The sequence below is a fragment of the Leucoraja erinacea genome, unplaced genomic scaffold, assembly GCF_028641065.1.
Source record: "Leucoraja erinacea ecotype New England unplaced genomic scaffold, Leri_hhj_1 Leri_96S, whole genome shotgun sequence".
NCBI lineage: Eukaryota > Metazoa > Chordata > Chondrichthyes > Rajiformes > Rajidae > Leucoraja > Leucoraja erinaceus.
This window is the reverse complement of record NW_026576916.1, coordinates 57,501-76,767: the sequence shown is the minus strand read 5'-3', so window position 1 is coordinate 76,767 and position 19,267 is coordinate 57,501. Positions and strand designations below refer to the sequence as shown.

Here is a 19,267-nt window from a genome sequence, read left to right as displayed (position 1 = left end):
ACCGGCCTCCACCGCCCTCTGAGGCAGAGAATTCCACAGACTCACCACTCTCTGTGAGAAAAAGTGTTTCCTCATCTCCGTTCTAAATGGCTTACCCCTTATTCTTAAACTGTGTGTGGCCCTGGTTCTGGACTCCCCCAACATCGGGAACATGTTTCCTGCCTCCAGCGTGTCCAAACCCTTCGAGCCAGCACCACCGCTATTCAATGTGATCATGGCTGATCATCCCCAAATCAGTACCCCGTTCCTGCCTTCTCCCCATATCCCCTGACCCCTCATCAGATTCCTATTAAATCTTTCCCCCTTCACCTTAAACCTGTGTCCTCCGATCTTCGATTCCCCTACTCTGGGTAAAAGAATCTACCCCGATTTATTCCTCTCATGATTTTATACACCTCTATAAGATCACCCCTCATCCTCCTGCGCTCCAGGGAATAGAGACCCAGCCTGCTCAACCTCTCCCTGTAGCTCACACCCTCTAGTCCTGGCAACATCCTCGTAACAGTGATGTTAGACTTTGGCCTACACATTAGATCCCTATCCTCACTTTACAAATGGTGGTGTGTGTGTGTGTGTGTGGGGGGGTGGGGACTCCTTTGTGTACATTATTCTGACTCTCACCACCCTCCCCCCACCCACAGATCTCTCGACCTCCCAGCTGTCTCATTCGCTGTCTTTGTGCCCCTGGGTGATTACTGCTAATGTCACCCCTGCTGTTTTAACAAAAAAGGAAGAATACACTGCTTGAATGTGAATGAATCTTTAATAAAGGGAGGCCTGAGAGATGGGCAACAGACAACAGACTGGGATGGCATTGTGGAAAACCCAGAGCACAAGGTGCTGGCTCTGTCCATCAAAGAGGCTTCTTATTGTTGCAAAAAACCATGGGACTGATGCAATAATGCTGAAAAGTGGCCTTGTTTCTGCAGTGGTGATGCAGGGCAAAAACTCTCTATCTCTCTCGACACTCTCTCGTCCCCCTCCCCCCCCCTCTCTCCCCTCTCCCTCTCTCCACCAAAGAGTGCTCTTTGCTCTCCATCCTCCCCCACCCCCCTCTCTCCCCTTCCCTTCTCCCCACTCTCTACCCCCCCCTCTCTCTCTACCCCCTCTCTCTCTCCTCTCTACCCCCCTCTCTCTACCCCCCTCTCTCTACCCCCCCTCTCTCCCCCTCTCTCTACCCCCCTCTCCTCCCCCTCTCTACCCCCCCTCTCCCCCCTCTCTCCCCCCTCTCTACCCCCCTCTCCTCCCTCTCTCTACCCCCCTCTCTCCTCCCTCTTCCCCCTCTCTCTACTCCCCCTCTCCTCTCCCCCCCCTCCCCCTCTCCTCCTCTCTCCCCCCTCTATTTACCCCCTCCCTCTCCTCTCTCCTACCCCTCTCTCTCCCCCCTCTCCTCCCCCCCCTACCCCTCTCTAGCCCCCTCTCCCCCCCTCTCTAGCCCCTCTCCCCCCCTCTCTTACCCCCCCCCCCCTCCCTCCCTCTCTCTACCCCCCTCTCTCTCTCCCCTCCTCCCCCTCTCTCTCCCCCTCTCTCCACCCTCCCTTTCTCTTCTCTCTCCCCCTCTCCCCCCTCTCTCTACCCCCCCCCTACCCCTCTAGTGCTTGGAACACCCCCCCTCTCCTCTCTCCCTCTCTCTCCCCTGCTCTCTTCATCCTCTCATGACTACCCCCTCTCCGCCCTCCCCCCTCTGTGTGATCCATCTCTGTGTCCTCCTCGCTGTACCCTCCCTGTCCCCCCCCCCCCACTTCCCCTCCCCCCCCCTCTCTCTCTAATCCCCCTCCCTATCTCCACTCTCCCCCTCCTGATTTTGAGTGAGTGTGTCTCTCTCTCCTCCCTCCCTTTCTCTCTCCCTTTCTCTCCACTCTCCCTGTGATTGAGTCCCCGGCGCTGCAGTGCTTGGAACACACCCAGATTTCTCCTGCCTGCTGAATCTTGCTGACTTCATCCTGCATGACACAGCTAACTCACAGTGGAGTGAGTGAGTGTGTGAGTGAGTGTGAGTGTGTGTGTGTGAGTGAGTGAGAGTGAGTGAGAGTGTGAGTGTGTGAGTGAGTGTGAGTGTGAGTGAGTGTGAGTGAGAGTGTGTGAGTGTGCGTGAGTGAGTGCGTGAGTGAGTGTGTGTGTGAGTGAGTGAGTGTGTGTGAGTGTGAGTGTGTGTGAGTGTGTAAGTGTGTGTGTGTGTGTGTGTGAGTGAGTGAGTGTGTGTAAGTGTGAGTGAGTGTGTGTGTGAGTGTGTGTGTGAGTGAGTGAGTGTGTGTGTGAGTGTGAGTGAGTGTGTGTGTGTGAGTGAGTGTGTGTGTGAGTGTGAGTGAGTGTGTGAGTGAATGAGTGAGAGTGTGTGTGAGTGTGTGTGAGTGAGTGTGTGTGTGAGTGTGTGTGTGAGTGTGTGAGTGCTGTCAGAAGTGATGCTAGTCTCTGTCTCTGCACTCTCTCTCTCTCTGTCTCTCTCTCCCAGACACACACACAGCACACGTTGGCTTTCTCTCTCTCCCTCTCCCTCTCTCTCTTTCTCTCTCTCTCCTCCCCTTTCCTTCCCTCCCTCCCTCCCTCCCTCCTCCACTCCTCCCCCTCCCCATCCCTGTGTCAGTCCGGCTGCCTTGCACCAACTAGACGGAGGTAGAGGTGTGGACAGGAGGCAAGCTGGCACCTCCACCCCAACCCCAACACGCCAGCCCCGTCAACACAGCTCGACAATGCCGGTGAAAGATGCAGCAAACATGCACTCGGATTTCCAGCCCAAACTACTCAGCCCAGGTGAGTCAGAGAGGGGGTGAAACAGGGGGAGGGGGTGAGGATTTAATCCTGTTTAAGGTCAAGTTGCAGCATTTACCATTCAACGCTGTTTACTGATCTTAAATCTGAATTTTCTGATGAATAAATCATTTTAAACTGGGCACCCTCTGTGTGTGTGTGTCTGTGTGTGTGTGTCTGTGTGTGTATGTGTGTCTGTGTGTGTGTGTGTGTGTGTGTGTGTGTGTGTGTGTGTGTGTGTGTGTGTGTGTGTGGGGGTGTGTGAGAGAGAAAGAGCATGAGAGAGAGAGAGAGAGAATGAGAGAGAGAAAGGGAGAGAGAGAATGAGAGAAAGAGAGAGAGAATGAGAGAGAGAATGAGAGAGAGAGAATGAGAGAGGGAGAATGAGAGAGAGAGAGAGAGAGAGAGAGAGAGACGGACATTTTACATCTAATAAGTCAGAATAAAAAAATCTCCTCATCCTTATGAGATCTTCATTTCAGTTCTAAACGCACAAGATTAGCAGCAAGAAAATCACAGCACAAAACCCAGAGGCTTTTTTTTTAGCAGATTTAGATTGAATAATGTACCCTTCAAAACTAAAAGAATAAATCCCAGGGCAACCATTCTTTTCTACCTGTTCCTGTATGACATCTGTATTTGTATTCCTTTCCCCTTACACATATTTTAATATTAACAATAACTGATTTTAATCTGTGGGCGTAGCTTGGCGGTGGGGTCAGGTTATGTAACATACTGTAAGCTTTCTATATACACCAAGGGTTGGCTTCTCTCAAAACCAGTGCTGCAGCCAGATTGGAACGAAGGCCAGCCACTGTTTTATTCCGATGTTGGCGGACATGAAACACTATCTTGCTGCAGAGATCAGGGAGATAGGAATGGTAAAACTGTTTGCATTCAAGGTCTTTCGATGTGCAAGGCTCTGGGGATCGAATTGGAAGCTGAGGTTTCACGAGCAGCCCCCCCCCGCCCCCCCCTCTCTCGGAGGCTGGAAGATGTTTTTAATTTTTCCCAGTGTCATTGCATCCAAGACAAGGCCAAGGGAGGGGGAGTGAGAGATGGAAGGCTGGCCTTACGAGCTGGGTACCAACTCTAGGCCCCATGTTTCGGGTGCAGCGCAGTGCAGTGCAGAGCAGTGCAGAGTATCGCATCTTTGCTTCAGGTAGAGTCACACACAGGTCCCCCTCGGCCTAAGGGGATCTCATTGAAACATATAAGATTGTTAAGGGTTTGGACCCCACTAGAGGCAGGAAACATGTACTTGCTAGAATTTAGATGATTGAGGGGGGATCTTATAGAAACTTACAAAATTCTTAAGGGATTGGACAGGCTAGATGCAGGAAGATTGTTCCCGATGTTGGGGAAGTCCAGGGCAAGGGGCCACAGTTTAAGAATAAGGGGTAAGCTATTTAGAATGGAGACGAGGAAACACTTTTTCTCACAGAGTGGTGTGAGTGTGGAATTCTCTGCCTCAGAGGGAGGTGGAGGCCGGTTCTCTGGATGCTTTCAAGAAAGAGCTAGATAGGGCTCTTAAAAAAAATAGCAGAGTCAGGGGATATGGGGAGAAGGCAGGAACGGGGTACTGATTGGGGATGATCAGCCGTGATCACATTGAATGGCGTTGCTGGCTCGAAGGGCTGAATGGCCTCCTCCTGCACCTGTTGTCTATTGTCTAACCTGCCCACGACATGCCCGCATCCATATCCCACCCGCGTTTGACCCACCCATCCCACCCCCCCCCTCTCCAAGCCCGCAGGTAGGGATTGAGGCCAGATTTTGCAGGATGTCGCCAGGACTCGAGGGCCTGATCTATAGGGAGAGATGGACACAAAGTGCTGGAGTAACTCAGCGGGACAGGCAGCACCTCTGGAGAAAAGGGACTGGTGGCGTTCCGGGTCGAGACACTTCTTCGGACAATGAAGGTTGAGCAGGCTAGGACTCTATTCCTTGGAGGGCAGGAAGATGAGGGATGATCTTATCCAGCTCCTCACCCATATTAGGAGAATCAAAACCTAGGATCACAGGTTTAAAGAGGTGGGGGGGGGGAAAGATTTAATAGGAGTTTGAGGGGCAACGTTTTTTTTACACAGAGTGTGGTGGGTGTATTGAAGGAGGTAGCTGAGGCAGGTACATGGATAGGACGGGTTTGGAAGGATATGGGCCAAACGTATGTGTTTAAGAAGGAACTGCAGATGCTGGAAAATCGAAGGTAGACAAAAATGCTGGAGAAACTCAGCGGGTGCAGCAGCATCTATGGAGCGAAGGAAATAGGCGACGTTTCTGGTCGAGACCCTTACTTGGGCGTATCGCAGGCAGGTGGGACTAGTGCAGATGGGACATGTGGGTCAGCACGGGCAGGTTTACAGGCCCTTCGGCCCAGCGAGTCCGCACTGACCAGGGATCCCCGCACACTAACACTATCCTACACCCACCAGGGACAATTTTACATTTACACCAGGCCAATTCACCGATAAACCCGCACGTCTTTGGAGGAGACGGAAGATCTCGACGAAAAGCCACGCAGGTCACGGGGAGAACGTACAAACTCCGTACAGACAGCGCCCGTAGTCGGGATCGAACCCGGGTCTCTTGCGCTGTGAGGCAGCAACTCTACCGCTGCGCCACCGTGCCGACAAGCATTGTGTTCAGTTCCAGAGACAAAGTCCAATGTCCACAATGGGGGGGTGAATAAAAACATAGAAACATATAAATTCTCTCTCTCCACTCTCTCCCTGCCCCACTCTCCCTCCCTCCCTTCCCTCTCCCTCCCTCCCCTCCCTTCCCCCTCTCTCCCTCCCTCCCTCTCCCCCCCCTTCCCCCTTCCCCTCTCCCTCCCTCCCTCCCTCCCTCTCCCCTCCCTCCCTCCCTCTCCCTCTCTCTCCCTCCCTCTCTCTCCCTCTCTCCTTCCCTCCCTACATCTCATCCCCATCTCTCCCTCTCTCCTTCTCTCCCTCTCTCTCCCACTCTCTCCCTCCCTCCCTCTCTCTCTCCCTCTCTCTCCCACTCTCTCCCTCCCTCCCTCTCTCTCTCCTCTTTTCCCTACCTTCTCCCTCATCCCCCCCCTCTCTCTCTCCCTTCTCTCCCTCCCACCCTTTATCCATTTGTTACTCTTCTTTCAGCTCTCCCCCCCTCTCTCTCTCCCTCTCTCCACTATCTCCCTCTCTCCACTGCCCTTCGAGCCAGCACCGCCATACAATGTGATCCTGGCTGATCATCCCCAATCAGTACCCCGTTTCTGCCTTCTCCCCATATCCCTTGATTCCGTTAGCCCCAAGAGCTCTATCTAACTCTCTCTTGAAAACATCCAGTGAATCGGCCTCCACTGCCTTCTGTGGCAGAGAATTCCAAAGTTTTTCCTCATCTCAGGCCCGAATGGCCTACCCCTTATCCCAGACCCCAGGTTCAGGACTCCCTCCCCCCCCAACATCGGGGACATTTTTCCTGCATCCAGCCTGCCCCAATCCCTTAAGAGTTTTATCTGTTTCTGTAAGATCACCTCTCATCCTCCTGAATGGATAATTGATTGGGACAGTACGCTGGCTTATGGAAGGGCCGTTGAGAAGCCAGATAACAGAGGGGAAGCAGCAATTCCTGAGCATGGTGGTACGCCCTCTCGAGCTGGCCGCCTATTGTTCCCACATCACGACAGTGGCTGCATTGATTGTGGCTTTTACAGGAAGAAATAAAAATGAACTGCAGATGCCGGTTGATGCCAAAGATTGTCGCAAAAACTCAGCGGGCCGGGCAGCATCTCTGGAGAAGGGTCTCGACCAGAAACGTCACCCATTCCTTCTCTCCACAGCTGCCGCCTGTCCCGCTGAGGGACTCCAGCTTTTTTTTGTGTCTATCTTCGGTGTAAACCAGCATCTGCAGTTCCTCCCGGCAGAGTCTGTGGAATTCTCTGCCTCAGAGGGCGGTGGAGGCCGGTTCTCTCTAGAATTCTCTCTAGAATTTAGGAGATTGAGAGGGGATCTTATAGAAACTTACAAAATTCTTAAGGGGTTGGACAGGCTAGATGCAGGAAGATTGTTCCGGATGTTGGGGAAGTCCAGGACAAGGGGTCACAGCTTAAGGATAAGGGGGAAATCCTTTAAAACCGAGATGAGGAGAACTTTTTTTCACACAGAGAGTGGTGAATCTCTGGAACTCTCTGCCACAGAAGGTAGTTGAGGCCAGTTCATTGGCTATATTTAAGAGGGAGTTAGATGTGGCCCTTGTGGCTAAGGGGATCAGAGGGTATGAGAGAAGGCAGGTACAGGATACTGAGTTGGATGATCAGCCATGATCATATTAAATGGCGGTGCAGGCTCGAAGGGCCGAATGGCCTACTCCTGCACCTAATTTTTATGTTTCTCTGGATACTTTCAAGAGAGAGCTAGATAGGGCTCTTAAAAATAGCGGAGTCAGGGGATATGGGGAGAAGGCAGGAACGGGGTACTGATTGGGGATGATCAGCCATGATCACGTTGAATGGCGGTGCTGGCTCGAAGGGCCGAATGGCCTACTCCTGTACCTATTGTCTATTGTTTATTATTATGGTCACGTATAGGTGCAATGGGCTGAAGGGCCTGCTTCTCTGTTCCAGAGATACTTTAGTCTTTCGAGACTCAACGCGGAAACAGGCCCTTCTGCCCGCTGATTTCGTGCCAACCAGCAATCACCCCGTATACTATCACAATCCTGCACACACTAGGGACACAATCCAATCAACCTGCACACAAGCCTTTGGAGTGTGGGAGGGACCCAGAGAAAACCCATCAGGTCACATGGAGAACGTACAAACTCCGTACAGAGGTCAGGAGAAGGAATAAGTGACGTTTCGGGTCGAGGTCCTGTCTTCAGACTCAACCCGAAACGTCACCTATCCATGTGCTCCACAGATGCTGCCTGACCCGCTGAGTTATGGTGCAGCAGCATCTATGGAGCGAAGGAAATGGGCAACGTTTCAGGCCGAAACCCTTCTGGAAATAGGCAACGTTTCGGGCCACCCGGAAGGGTTTCGACCCGAAACGTTACCTATTTCCTTAGCTCCATAGATGCTGCTGCACCCACTGAGTTACTCCAGCACTCTGTGAAACGTCACCTATCCATGTTCCCCACAGATGCTGGCTGACCCGCTGAGTTACTCCAGCACTCTGTGAAACGTCACCTATCCATGTTCTCCACAGATGCTGCCTGACCCACTGAGTTACTCCAGCACTCTGTGAAACGTCACCTATCCATGTTCCCCCACAGATGCTGCCTGACCCGCTGAGTTACTCCAGCACTCTGTGAAACGTCACCTATCCATGTTCCCCACAGATGCTGCCTGACCCGCTGAGTTACTCCAGCACTCTGTGAAACGTCACCTATCCATGTTCTCCACAGATGCTGCCTGACCCGCTGAGTTACTCCAGCACTCTGTGAAACGTCACCTATCCATGTTCTCCACAGATGCTGCCTGACCCGCTGAGTTACTCCAGCACTCTGTGAAACGTCACCTGTCCATGTTCTCCACAGATGCTGCCTGACCCGCTGAGTTACTCCAGCACTCTGTGAAACGTCACCTATCCATGTTCTCCACAGATGCTGCCTGACCCGCTGAGTTACTCCGGCATTTTGTGTCTACTGTGCTGTTACCTTATTCCATTTAATTGTCAAGAATGTTTTGTTCGTTGAAAATGTCCTTGAAGGATTTTGTCTGACCTCTGGGAAGATGGCTTGGCAGGGTTCGGAGAGAGCTCAGTTACAGGAGCCTGTCTGATTGCCAAAAGCCAACACGGGCTGTCTGACCAGGGATGCTCGCGTGAGATCAGACCCTAGATGTTGGGATAAGGGCCTCAGGGGATACAGTTGGCCTGTCCTGCCACAGAGACATACATCTAGTTTAGTTCATCATTGTCTCGTGTACCGAGGTACAGTGAAAAGCCTTTTTGTTGCGTGCTATCCAGTCAGAGGAAAGACAATACACGATTACAATCGATCCGCCCACGGTGTACAGATACAGAGAATATAGGAGCAAAGAGGTCCTTCTGCAGTTGTACAGAGCCCTAATGAGACCACACCTGGAGTATTGTGTGCAGTTTTGATCCCCTAATGTGAGGAAGGACATTCTTGCTATTGAGGGAGTGCAGCGTAGGTTTACAAGGTTAATTCCCAGGATGGCGGGACTGTCGTATGCTGAGAGAATGGAGCGGCTGGGCTTGTACACTCTGGAGTTTAGAAGGATGAGAGGGGATCTTATTGAAACATATACGATTATTATGGGTTTGGACACGCTAGAGGCAGGAAACATGTTCCCGATGTTGGGGGAGTCCAGAACCAGGGGCCACAGTTTAAGAATAAGGAGTAAGCCATTTAGAACGGAGATGAGGAAACACTTTGTCTCACAGAGAGTGGTGAGTCTGTGGAATTCTCTGCCTCAGAGGGCGGTGGAGGCCGGTTCTCTGGATGCTTTCAACAGAGAGCTAGACAGGGCTCTTAAAGATGGCGGAGTCAGGGGTTATGGGGAGAAGGCAGGAACGGGGTACTGACTGGGGATGATCAGCCATGATCACATTGAATGGCAGTGCTGGCTCGAAGGGCTAAATGGCCTACTCCTGCACCTATTGTCAATAAAGAATAATAAGGGCCTGTGTCCCATTTTTTTGTCGACTGCCGGCGTCATCTCCGTGTCACCAAAAGATGTCGAACATTTTCAAAATCCAGCGGCGACAAAAAAAATGTCGCGACGCTCGTAAAAACACCGCGCGTCAATATGGCGTCGTGCCGCGAATTTTTTGGCGGCTTGACACGTCAGTCAATGATGCCGGCAGTCGCCGAAAAATTCGCCAAGTGGGACAGGCCCAGGCGGTAGCGTTGCTGCTTCACAGCGCCAGACACCCGGGGTCGATCCTGACTACGGGTGCGGTCTGTACGGAGTTTGTACGTTCTCCCCGTGACCTGCGTGGGTTTTCACCAGGAGCTCCGGTTTCCCCCCCACACCTCAACAACGTGCAGGTTTGTAGGTTAATTGGCTTCAGTAAAATTGTAAAATGTCCCTAGTGTGTCGTGTGCGGGGTGATCGCTGGTCAGCATGGACTCGGTGGGCCGAAGGGCCTGTTTCCGCGTTGTGTCTCGAAAGACCGAAGTATCTCTGGAACAGAGGTCCACCAAGTTACACAGCAGAGAAGCCCAAACGTGACCATAGTAAACAGGCAATAGACAACAGGTGCAGGAGTAGGCCATTCGGCCCTTCGAGCCAGCGCCGCCATTCAATGTGATCATGGCTGATCATCCCCAATCAGTACCCCGTTCCTGCCTTTTCCCCATATCCCCTGACTCTGCTATCTTTAAGAGCCCTATCTAGCTCTCTCTTGAAAGCATCCAGAGAACCGGCCTCCACCGCCCTCTGAGGCAGAGAATTCCACAGACTCACAAGTCTCTGTGTGAAAAAGTGTTTCCTCGTCTCCATTAAAATAAAGCCTAACATTTAGTGCAGTGTAAAGTCCGGTTTAAGAGGGTCTCCAATGAGGTAGATAGTAGTTCAGGACCGCTCTCTGGTTGTGGTAGGATGGTTCAGTTGCCTGATAACAGCTGGGAAGAAACTGTCCCTGAATCTGGAGGTGTGCGTTTTCACACTTCTGTACCTCTTGCTCCGATGAGACTGGGCCTTGATGATGCTGCTGGCCTTGCCGAGGCAGCGTGAGGTGTAGATGGAGTCAATGGAAGGGAGGTTGGTTTGAGTGATACAGCACGGAAACAGGCCCTTCAGCCCAACTGGTCCAGACCGACCTCGATGCCCCATCTGCCAACGGAATTTTGTGAGACATACAATAGTCACGGCGACACAGAATGCTGGAGTAACTCAGCGGGACGGGCAGCGTCTCTGGAGAGAAGGGATGGGTCACGTTTCGGGTCAAGACCCTTCTTCAGACTGAGACTCAGGGGAGAGGGAGACTAGAGATATGGAAGGGCAAGGTGTGAAAAGGAGGAATCAAAGGGGACGAAGTTTAAAGAAAATGGAGAATAGATAATTGTTAGCTGAGGGGAAGCTGACAACGAGGCGTGTAAAGATAAAATGTAATCAGGAGGATGGTCAGGCTGGTCGGAGAGCTAGGGTGGGGGAGGGATGGAGAGAGAGGGAAAGCAGGGTTTACTTTGATCTCTCATTTTCACACCTTGGTCACGGTGGCGCAGCGGTAGAGTTGCCGCCTTACAGCGAATGCAGCGCCGGAGACCCGGGTTCGATCCCGACTACGGGCGCTGTCTGTACGGAGTTTGTACGTTCTCCCCGTGACCTGTGTGGGTTTTCTCCGAGATCTTCGGTTTCCTCCCTACTCTCCAAAGACGTGCAGGTTTGTAGGTTAATTGTCTTGGTGTAAATGTAAAAATTGTCCCTAGTGTGTGTAGGATAGTGTTAATGTGCGGGGATCGCTGGTCGGCGCGGATCCGATGGGCCGAAGGTCCATGATCACATTGAATGGCGATGCTGGCTCGACGGGCCGAATGGCCTACTCCTGCACCTATTGTCTATTGTCTGTTGTCTCCGCGCTGTATCTCGAAACTAAAAACCTGACCCTTCCATATCTCCCCATATGGCCAGTGATAGAGTTGCCTCAGCAATGGGCAGCAGCGAATGCCATCATCAAGCCCTGCGTTCATCGCAGAACCGTTCCCAAGAGACAGGCCTTTTTGCTGGGTCACACTTTGCAGCTCTTCGATCATGGGCGAGTGAAAAAAAATGCCCAGCTTGTTTTTTTTTTTGCAGCAGCAATTAAATCAGGCAATACTGCACGCACACACAATCACACCAAACGCCAGCACTGTAGGTAGATTGAGGAATTGTGCACACAGCCCAGACCATCACACAAACCAACCTCCCTCCTATCCGAAGAATTTGTCCTCTTTGATCTCTTGTTTTCGCACCATGCCCTTCCTTATCTCCGTGTCTCCCTCTCCCCGGACTCTCTGTCTGAAGAAGGGTCTCGACCGCAAACGTCACCAGTTCCTTTGCTCCAGAGATGCTGCCTCACCCGCTGAGTTACTCCAGCTTTTTGTGTGTCTCTCTCTCCCTTCCATTGACTCCATCTACACCTCACGCTGCCTCGGCAAGGCCAGCAGCATCATCAAGGACCAGTCCCACCCCGGCCACTCTCTCTTCTCCCCTCTCCCATCGGGCAAGAGGTACAGAAGTGTGAAAACGCACACCTCCAGATTCAGGGACAGTTTCTTCCCAGCTGTTATCAGCCAACTGAACCATCCTACCACAACCAGAAAACAGTCCTGAACTACTATCTACCTCATTGGTGACCCTCGGGCTATCTTTACATAGAAACATAGAAAATAGGTGCAGGAGTAGGCCATTCAGCCCTTTGAGCCTGCACCGCCATTCAATATGATCATGGCTGATCATCCAACTCAGTATCCTGTTCCTGCCTTCTCTCCATACCCCCTGATCCCTTTAGCCACAAGGGCCACATCTAACTCCCTCTTAAATATAGCCAATGAACTGGCCTCAACTACCTTCTGTGGCAGAGAATTCCAGAGATTCACCACTCTGTGTGAAAAATGTTTTTGTCATCTCGGTCCTAAAAGATTTCCCCCTTATCCTTAAACTGTGACCCCTTGTCCTGGACTTCCCCAACATCCAGAACAATCTTCCTGCATCTAGCCTGTCCAATCCCTTAAGAATGTTGTAAGTTTCTATAAGATCCCCTCTCAATCTTCTAAATTCTAGCGAGTACAAGCCAAGTCTATCCAGTCTTTGTTCATATGAAAGTCCTGACATCCCAGGAACCAGTCTGGTGAACCTTCTCTGCACTCCCTCTATGGCAAGAATGTCTTTCCTCAGATTAGGAGACCAAAACTCTACACAATACCCCAGGTGTGGTCTCACCAAGGCCCTGTACAACTGCAGTAGAACCTCCCTGCTCCTATACTCAAATCCTTTTGCTATGAATGCTAACATACCATTTGCTTTCTTCACTGGCTGCTGAACCTGCGTGCCTACTTTCAATGACTGGTGTACCATGACACCCAGGTCTCGTTGCATCTCCCCTTTTCCTAATCAGCCACCATTCAGATAATAGTCTACTTTCCTGTTCTTGCCACCAAAGTGGATAACCTCACATTTATCCACATTATACTGCATTTGCCCACTCACCCAATCTATCTAAGTCACCTTGCAGCCTCCTAGCATCCTCCTCACAGCTCACACTGCCCCCCAGCTTCGTGTCATCCGCAAACCTGGAGATGTTGCATTCAATTCCCTCATCCAAATCATTAATATATATTGTAAATAGCTGGGGTCCCAGCACTGAGCCTTGCGGTACCCCACTAGTCACTACCTGCCATTGTGAAAAGGACCCGTTTACTCCTACTCTTTGCTTCCTGTTTGCCAGCCAGTTCTCTATCCACATCAATACTGAACCCCCAATGCCGTGTGCTTTAAGTTTGTATACAAATCTCTTATGTGGGACCTTGTCGAAAGCCTTCTGGAAGTCCAGATACACCACATCCACTGGTTCTCCCTTATCCACTCTACTAGTTACATCCTCGAAATTTGATCGGACTTTACTGGCTGATCATCCCCAATCAGTACCCCGTTCCTGCCTTCTCCCCATATCCGCTATCTTTAAGAGCCCTATCGAGCTCTCTTGTGAAAGTATCCAGAGAATTGGCCTCCACCGCCCTCTGAGGCAGAGAATTCCACAGATTCACAACTCTCTGTGAGAAAAAGTGTTTCCTCGTCTCCGTTCTAAATGGCTTACTCCTTATTCTTAAGGGGTAAGCCCTTTAATATACTGTCATCAGTTCAAAATAAATTAATAGATTAATATTTCGATTGGATCCAATGTTGTCTGTGGACAGGATTGCCAGCATTATATCTACTCTGGATTAGAGTTGATAGTTAATATTACAATAAATGTGCATACAGAATCTTACAGTTTGAAGATGCTCAAGAAACCAAAAGCAACACAAGCTTTCATTTAAAATAAAGTCCATCATGTATAGAAATGGAGATGAAATGTTTATGGTAAGTTGTCCAAGTTATGGCACGGTGGCACAGCGGTAGAGTTGCTGCCTCACAGCGCCAGAGACCCGGGTTCGATCCTGACTACGGGTGCTGTCTGTACAGTTTGTTCCTTCTCCACACGTGACCTGTGTGGGTTTTCTCCGAGATCTTCGGTTTCCTCCCACACTCCAAAGACGTGCAGGTTTGTAGGCTGATTGGCTTCTGTAAATTGTAAATTTTCGCTAGAGTGTGTAGGATCGTGCTGGTGTACGGGGTGATCGCTGGTCAATGTAGACTCGGTGGGCCGAAGGGCCTGTTTCCGCGCTGTATCTCTTAAAGAAAAGTCTGGGCTGTAATACCTGGAATAGGGTGATTATCTCTTGTGAAAGCTTGTAAGTTTCATTTAGTTTAGAGATACAGCGTTGAAACAGGCCCTTCGGCCCACCGAGTCCATGCCGACCAGCGATTAACATCAATTGAAAGGTTATCCACTTTGGTGGCAAGAACAGGAAAGTAGACTATTATCTGAATAGTGGCCGATTAGGAAAAGGGGAGATGCAACAAGACCTGGGTGTCATGGTACACCAGTCATTGAAAGTAGGCATGCAGGTGCAGCAGGCAGTAAAGAAAGCAAATGGTATGTTAGCATTCACAGCAAAACAATTTGAGTATAGGAGCAGGGAGGTTCTACTGCAGTTGTACAGGGTCTTGGTGAGACCACACCTGGAGTATTGCGTACAGTTTTGGTCTCCAAACCTGAGGAAAGACATTCTTGCCGTAGAGGGAGTACAGAGAAGGTTCACCAGACTGATTCCTGGGATGGCAGGACTTTCATATGAAGAAAGACTGGATAGACTCGGCTTGTACTCGCTAGAATTTAGAAGATTGAGGGGGGGTCTTATAGAAACTTACAAAATTCTTAAGGGGTTGGACAGGCTAGATGCAGGGAGATTGTTCCCGATGTTGGGGAAGTCTAGAACAAGGGGGTCACAGTTTAAGGATAAGGGGGAAATCTTTTAGGACCGAGATGAGAAAAAAGAAATTCACACAGAGAGTGGTGAATCTGTGGAATACTCTGCCACAGAAAGTAGTTGAGGCCACAGTTCATTGGCTATATTTAAGAGGGAGTTAGATGTGGCCCTTGTGGCTAAAGGGATCAGGGGGTATGGAGAGAAGGCAGGGATGGGATACTGAGTTGGATGATCAGCCATGATCATATTGAATGGCGGTGCAGGCTCGAAGGGCCGAATGGCCTACTCCTGCACCTAATTTCTATGTCTCTACACACAATCGGGATGAGTTTGTTTACATTTACACCAAGCCAATTAACCTGCAAACCTGCACGTCTTTGGAGTGTGGGAGGAAACCGAGGATCCCGGAGAAAACCCACGCAGGTCACGGGGAGAACGCACAAACTCCGTACAGACAGCACCCGTAGTCGGGATGGAACCCGGGTCTCCGGCGCTGTGAGGCAGCGACTCTACCGCTGCGCCACCAAGTTGTAGGTGACTTGATTGAATGACGTTGGGTTGTGAGAGGTGCTGCCAAAGTGGTTGTGTGGGGAATGGTTTCATCTTGTGGCTAAATCTACAACAAAGGCCTACTCTTATCAATAATTGATCGCCTGTTTTGGGTAGAGACGAGGTGTACTGTTTTCACCTGGATATCCTGTTGAAAGGTTATGGGATGTTTGGACAGTGTTGTCACGGGCAACTGCAGAGGGTTAGTCATAGAGTGGTACCACATGGAAACAGGGCCTTCGGCCCAACTTGCCCACACCGGCCAACGTGTCCCAGCTACACTAGTCCCACCTGCCTGTGTTTGGTCCATATCACTCTAAACCTGTCCTGTCCAAACGTTGCGATAGTCCCCGCCTCAAATACTTCCTCTGGCAGCTCGTTCCAGTGAAAAAACTGCCCCTCAGGTTCCTATTAAATTTTTCCCCTCTCACCTAAAACCAATGTCCTCTGGTTCTTGACTCTCCGACTCTGGGTAAAAGATTCTGTGCATTCACACTATCTATTCCCCTCATGATGTTGTACACCTCTATAAGATCACCCCTCATCCTCCTGCGCTCCAAGGAATAAAGTCACAGCCTGGCAAACCTCTGCCTATAGCCCGGGCTCTCGAGTCCTGGCAACATCCTTTTTAGACAATAGACAACAGGTGCAGGAGTAGGCCATCCAGCCCTTCGAGCCAGCACCGCCATTCAATGTGATCAGTACCCCGTTCCTGCCTTCTCCCCATATCCCCTGACTCCGCTATCTTTAAGAGCCCTATCTAGCTCTCTCTTGAAAGCATCCAGAGAACCGGCCTTCACCGCCCTCTGAGGCAGAGTGGAAGGAGGGAGAAAGCAGGGACTACCTGAAATTGGAGAAGTCAATGTTTCCACAGACTCACCACTCTCTGTGAGAAAAAGTGTTTCCTCATCTCCATTCTAAATGGCTTACCCCTTATTCTTAAACTGTGGCCCCTGGTTCTGGACTCCCCCTACACTGGGAACATGTTTCCTGCCTCTAGCGTGTCCAAACCCTGAACAATCTTATATGTTTCAATAGGATCCCCTCTCACCCTTCTTGGAAGCTCCTGGGAAAACAAAATCTTTCATGGAAATTAAGATCTTCTGGAAATCTTATCTCCCACCAAAGAACTCGTTTCCAAGGAGAATGTGCTTACTGCTTACAATCTTCTTGTATAATCTAACCCTCCATCTAACAAACCATCTGCTTATTGTTGTATCTTTTCTATAATTAAACCAACTAAGGGCCTTCGAAAGTCACCAGATAATGGTGGCGCAGTGGTAGAGTCGCTGTCTCACAGCGCCAGAGATCCTGACTACGGGCGCTGTCTGTACGGAGTTTGCACGTTCTCCCCGTGACCTGCGTGGGTTTTCTCCGGGTGCTCCGGTTTCCTCCCACACTCCAAAGACGTGCGGGTTTGTTGGTTAATTGGCTTTGGTACAAAGTGTAAATTGTCCCTAGTGTGTGTAGGATAGTGTTAGTGTGCGGGGGGGATCGCTGGTCGGCACGGACTCGGTGGGCCGAAGGGTCAGTTTCAGCGCTGTATCTCTAAAACTAAAATGAACCTAGTATTTATTTATGAAGCAGCATAACTCCCTCACCGTTCCTGAGCTGAGCTTTTTAGGAATGCCATTTTATCTACTTCATCCGCTGCTCTAGATGTCAGCTGCTCTACATCGGTGAGACCAAGCGTAGGCTTGGCGATCGTTTCGCCCAAAACCTCCGCTCAGTCCGCATTAACCAACCTGATCTCCCGGTGGCTCAGCACTTCAACTCCCCCACCCATTCCCAATCCAACCTTTCTGTCCTGGGTCTCCCCCATGGCCAGAGTGAGTCCCACCGCAAACTGGAGGAGCAGCACCTCATATTTTGCTCGGGTAGTTTACACCCCAGCGGTATGAACATTGACTTCTCCAATTTCAGGTAGTCCCTGCTTTCTCCCTCCTTCCCCATTGCCTCAGAGGGCGGTGGAGGCCGGTTCTCTGGATGCTTTCAAGAGAGAGCTAGATAGGGCTCTTAAAGATAGCGGAGTCAGGGGATATGGGGGGAAGGCAGGAACGGGGTACTGATTGGGGATGATCAGCCATGATCACATTGAATGACGGTGCTGGCTCGAAGGGCCGAATGGCCTACTCCTGTACCTATTGTGTATTGTCCCCTTCCCAGCTCTCCCACAGCCCACTGTCCCCACCTCTTCCTTTCTCCCCACCCTCACTTCAGTCTGAAGAAGGGTCTCGACCCAAAAGTCACCTATTTCCTTCGCTCCATAGATGCTGCCTCACCCGCTGAGTTTCTCCAGCATTTTTGCCTACCTTCATTCTTTGATGTCTGATCAGTCTGATGAAGGGTGCCCGAGAGAAACGTTGCCTGTCCATTCCCTCCGCAGATGCTGCCTGACCCACTGAGTTCCTCCGGCACTTTGTGTGTTATTTTGCTTTCCTTTATTTAATGCAACAGACATTCTCACTGAGGCTCCCCCATATCCCTCAATTCCCAAAATATCCACGGGCCTGTCAATAAATCCTAAAAGGCCCAGTTCAGTACAGTTTAGTTTAATGTCACGTGTACCGAGGTACAGTGAAAAGCTTTTGTTGCGTGCTAACCAGTCAGCGGAAAGACAATACATGATTACAATCGATCCGTTTACAGTGTACAGATACAGGATAAGGGAATAACGTTTAGTGCAAGGTAAAGCCAGCAGAGTCCGATCAAGGATAGTCCGAGGGTCCCCAATGAGGTAGATAGTAGTTCAGGACCGCTCTCTGGTTGTGGTAGGATGGTTCAGTGGCCTGATATTTTCACAGCTGGGAAGAAACTGCCCCTGAATCTGGAGGTGTGCGTTTTCACACTTCTGTACCTATTGCCGGATGGGACAGGGGAGAAGAGGGAGTGGCCAGGGTGAGACTGGTCCTTGATGATGCTGCTGGCCTTGCCGAGACGAGTTCCATGCTGGCCACTCCCCTTAAACACCATTATCGTATCTTCCTCCCCCGTGGCAGCACGTTCCAGGCACCCTGTGTAAAAAAAAACGGCCCCAAACATCTCCTTTAAACCTTTCCCCTCTCACCTTAATCCCACGCCCTCTAGTCATTGACATTCCTACCCTGGGGTGAAGGTTCTGCCTGTCCACCATATCTAGCCACCCACTTTACCTGCAAAATAGACTTGTAGCTAAGGTTTTAGCAAAACGCCATTGACATCCTTACAGCTAAACCCAGGAAACAGGCTCCTGATCTGATATTATCTTGGGACCATTGAAAGCCACTCAGTCTCAAAAAGCAAATAGAAAGGATGAGGTGGGACCCAAGAAGGATTACAACATTATCCATTTTCATATCGTTAATGAAAAGAAGCAAATGCAAAGGGAGGGAATAAATAAATGTGGGGGGGGGAGGAGGGAGAGGGGGGGGGAGAGAGGGGGGGAGAATGGAGGGGGAGAGGGAGAGAGGGAGAGAGGGGGGAGAGAGGAGAGAGAGGAGAGAGAGAGAGAGAGAGAGAGGGAGAGAATGGGGAGAGAGGAGAGAGGGAGAGAGAAAGAGAGAGAGAGGGAGGGGAGGGAGAGAGAGAGAGAGAGAGAGAGAGAGAGAGAGAGAGAGAGAGAGAGAGAGAGAGAGAGGAGAGAGAGAGAGAGAGAGAGAGAGAGAGAGAGAGAGAGAGAGAGAGAGAGAGAGAGAGAGAGAGAGAGAGAGAGAGGGAGAAAGAGGGAGAGAGAGGGGAGAGGGAGAGGGAGGGAGAGGGAGAGTGAGGGGGAGAGGAGGGAGAGAGAGAGGGAGGGAGAGAGAAAGGGACAGAGAGAGGGAAAGGAGAGGGGGTGAGGGAGAGAGAAGGGGGAGAGGGAGAGAAGGGGAGAGAGAGAGGGAGTGAGAGAAAGGGAGAGAGTGATGGAGGATGGAAGAGATAGAAACAGTGCGCAAGAGAGGGAGAGAGAGAGAGAGTGAAATAGAGTGAGGAAGAGTGAAAAAAAGAGAGCGAGAGAGGAAAAGAGACAGAAAAAATGTCCATAGTGGCCAAAATGCTTTCTGCA

General features: G+C 50.7%; 1 protein-coding gene across 2 annotated transcripts in view; it reads left to right on the top strand.

Moving 5' to 3' along the window:
- Positions 1-2,558: 2,558 nt before the first annotated feature.
- LOC129695164 (uncharacterized) overlaps positions 2,559-19,267 on the top strand; it is a 73,432-nt gene continuing 56,723 nt past the window's right edge. For both annotated transcript variants that reach the window (XM_055631938.1, XM_055631937.1), the window contains exon 1: positions 2,559-2,751. In XM_055631938.1, coding sequence (XP_055487913.1) covers positions 2,691-2,751 — 61 coding nt within the window. In that variant the 5' untranslated portion in view covers positions 2,559-2,690. The remainder of the gene's footprint in view (positions 2,752-19,267) is intronic.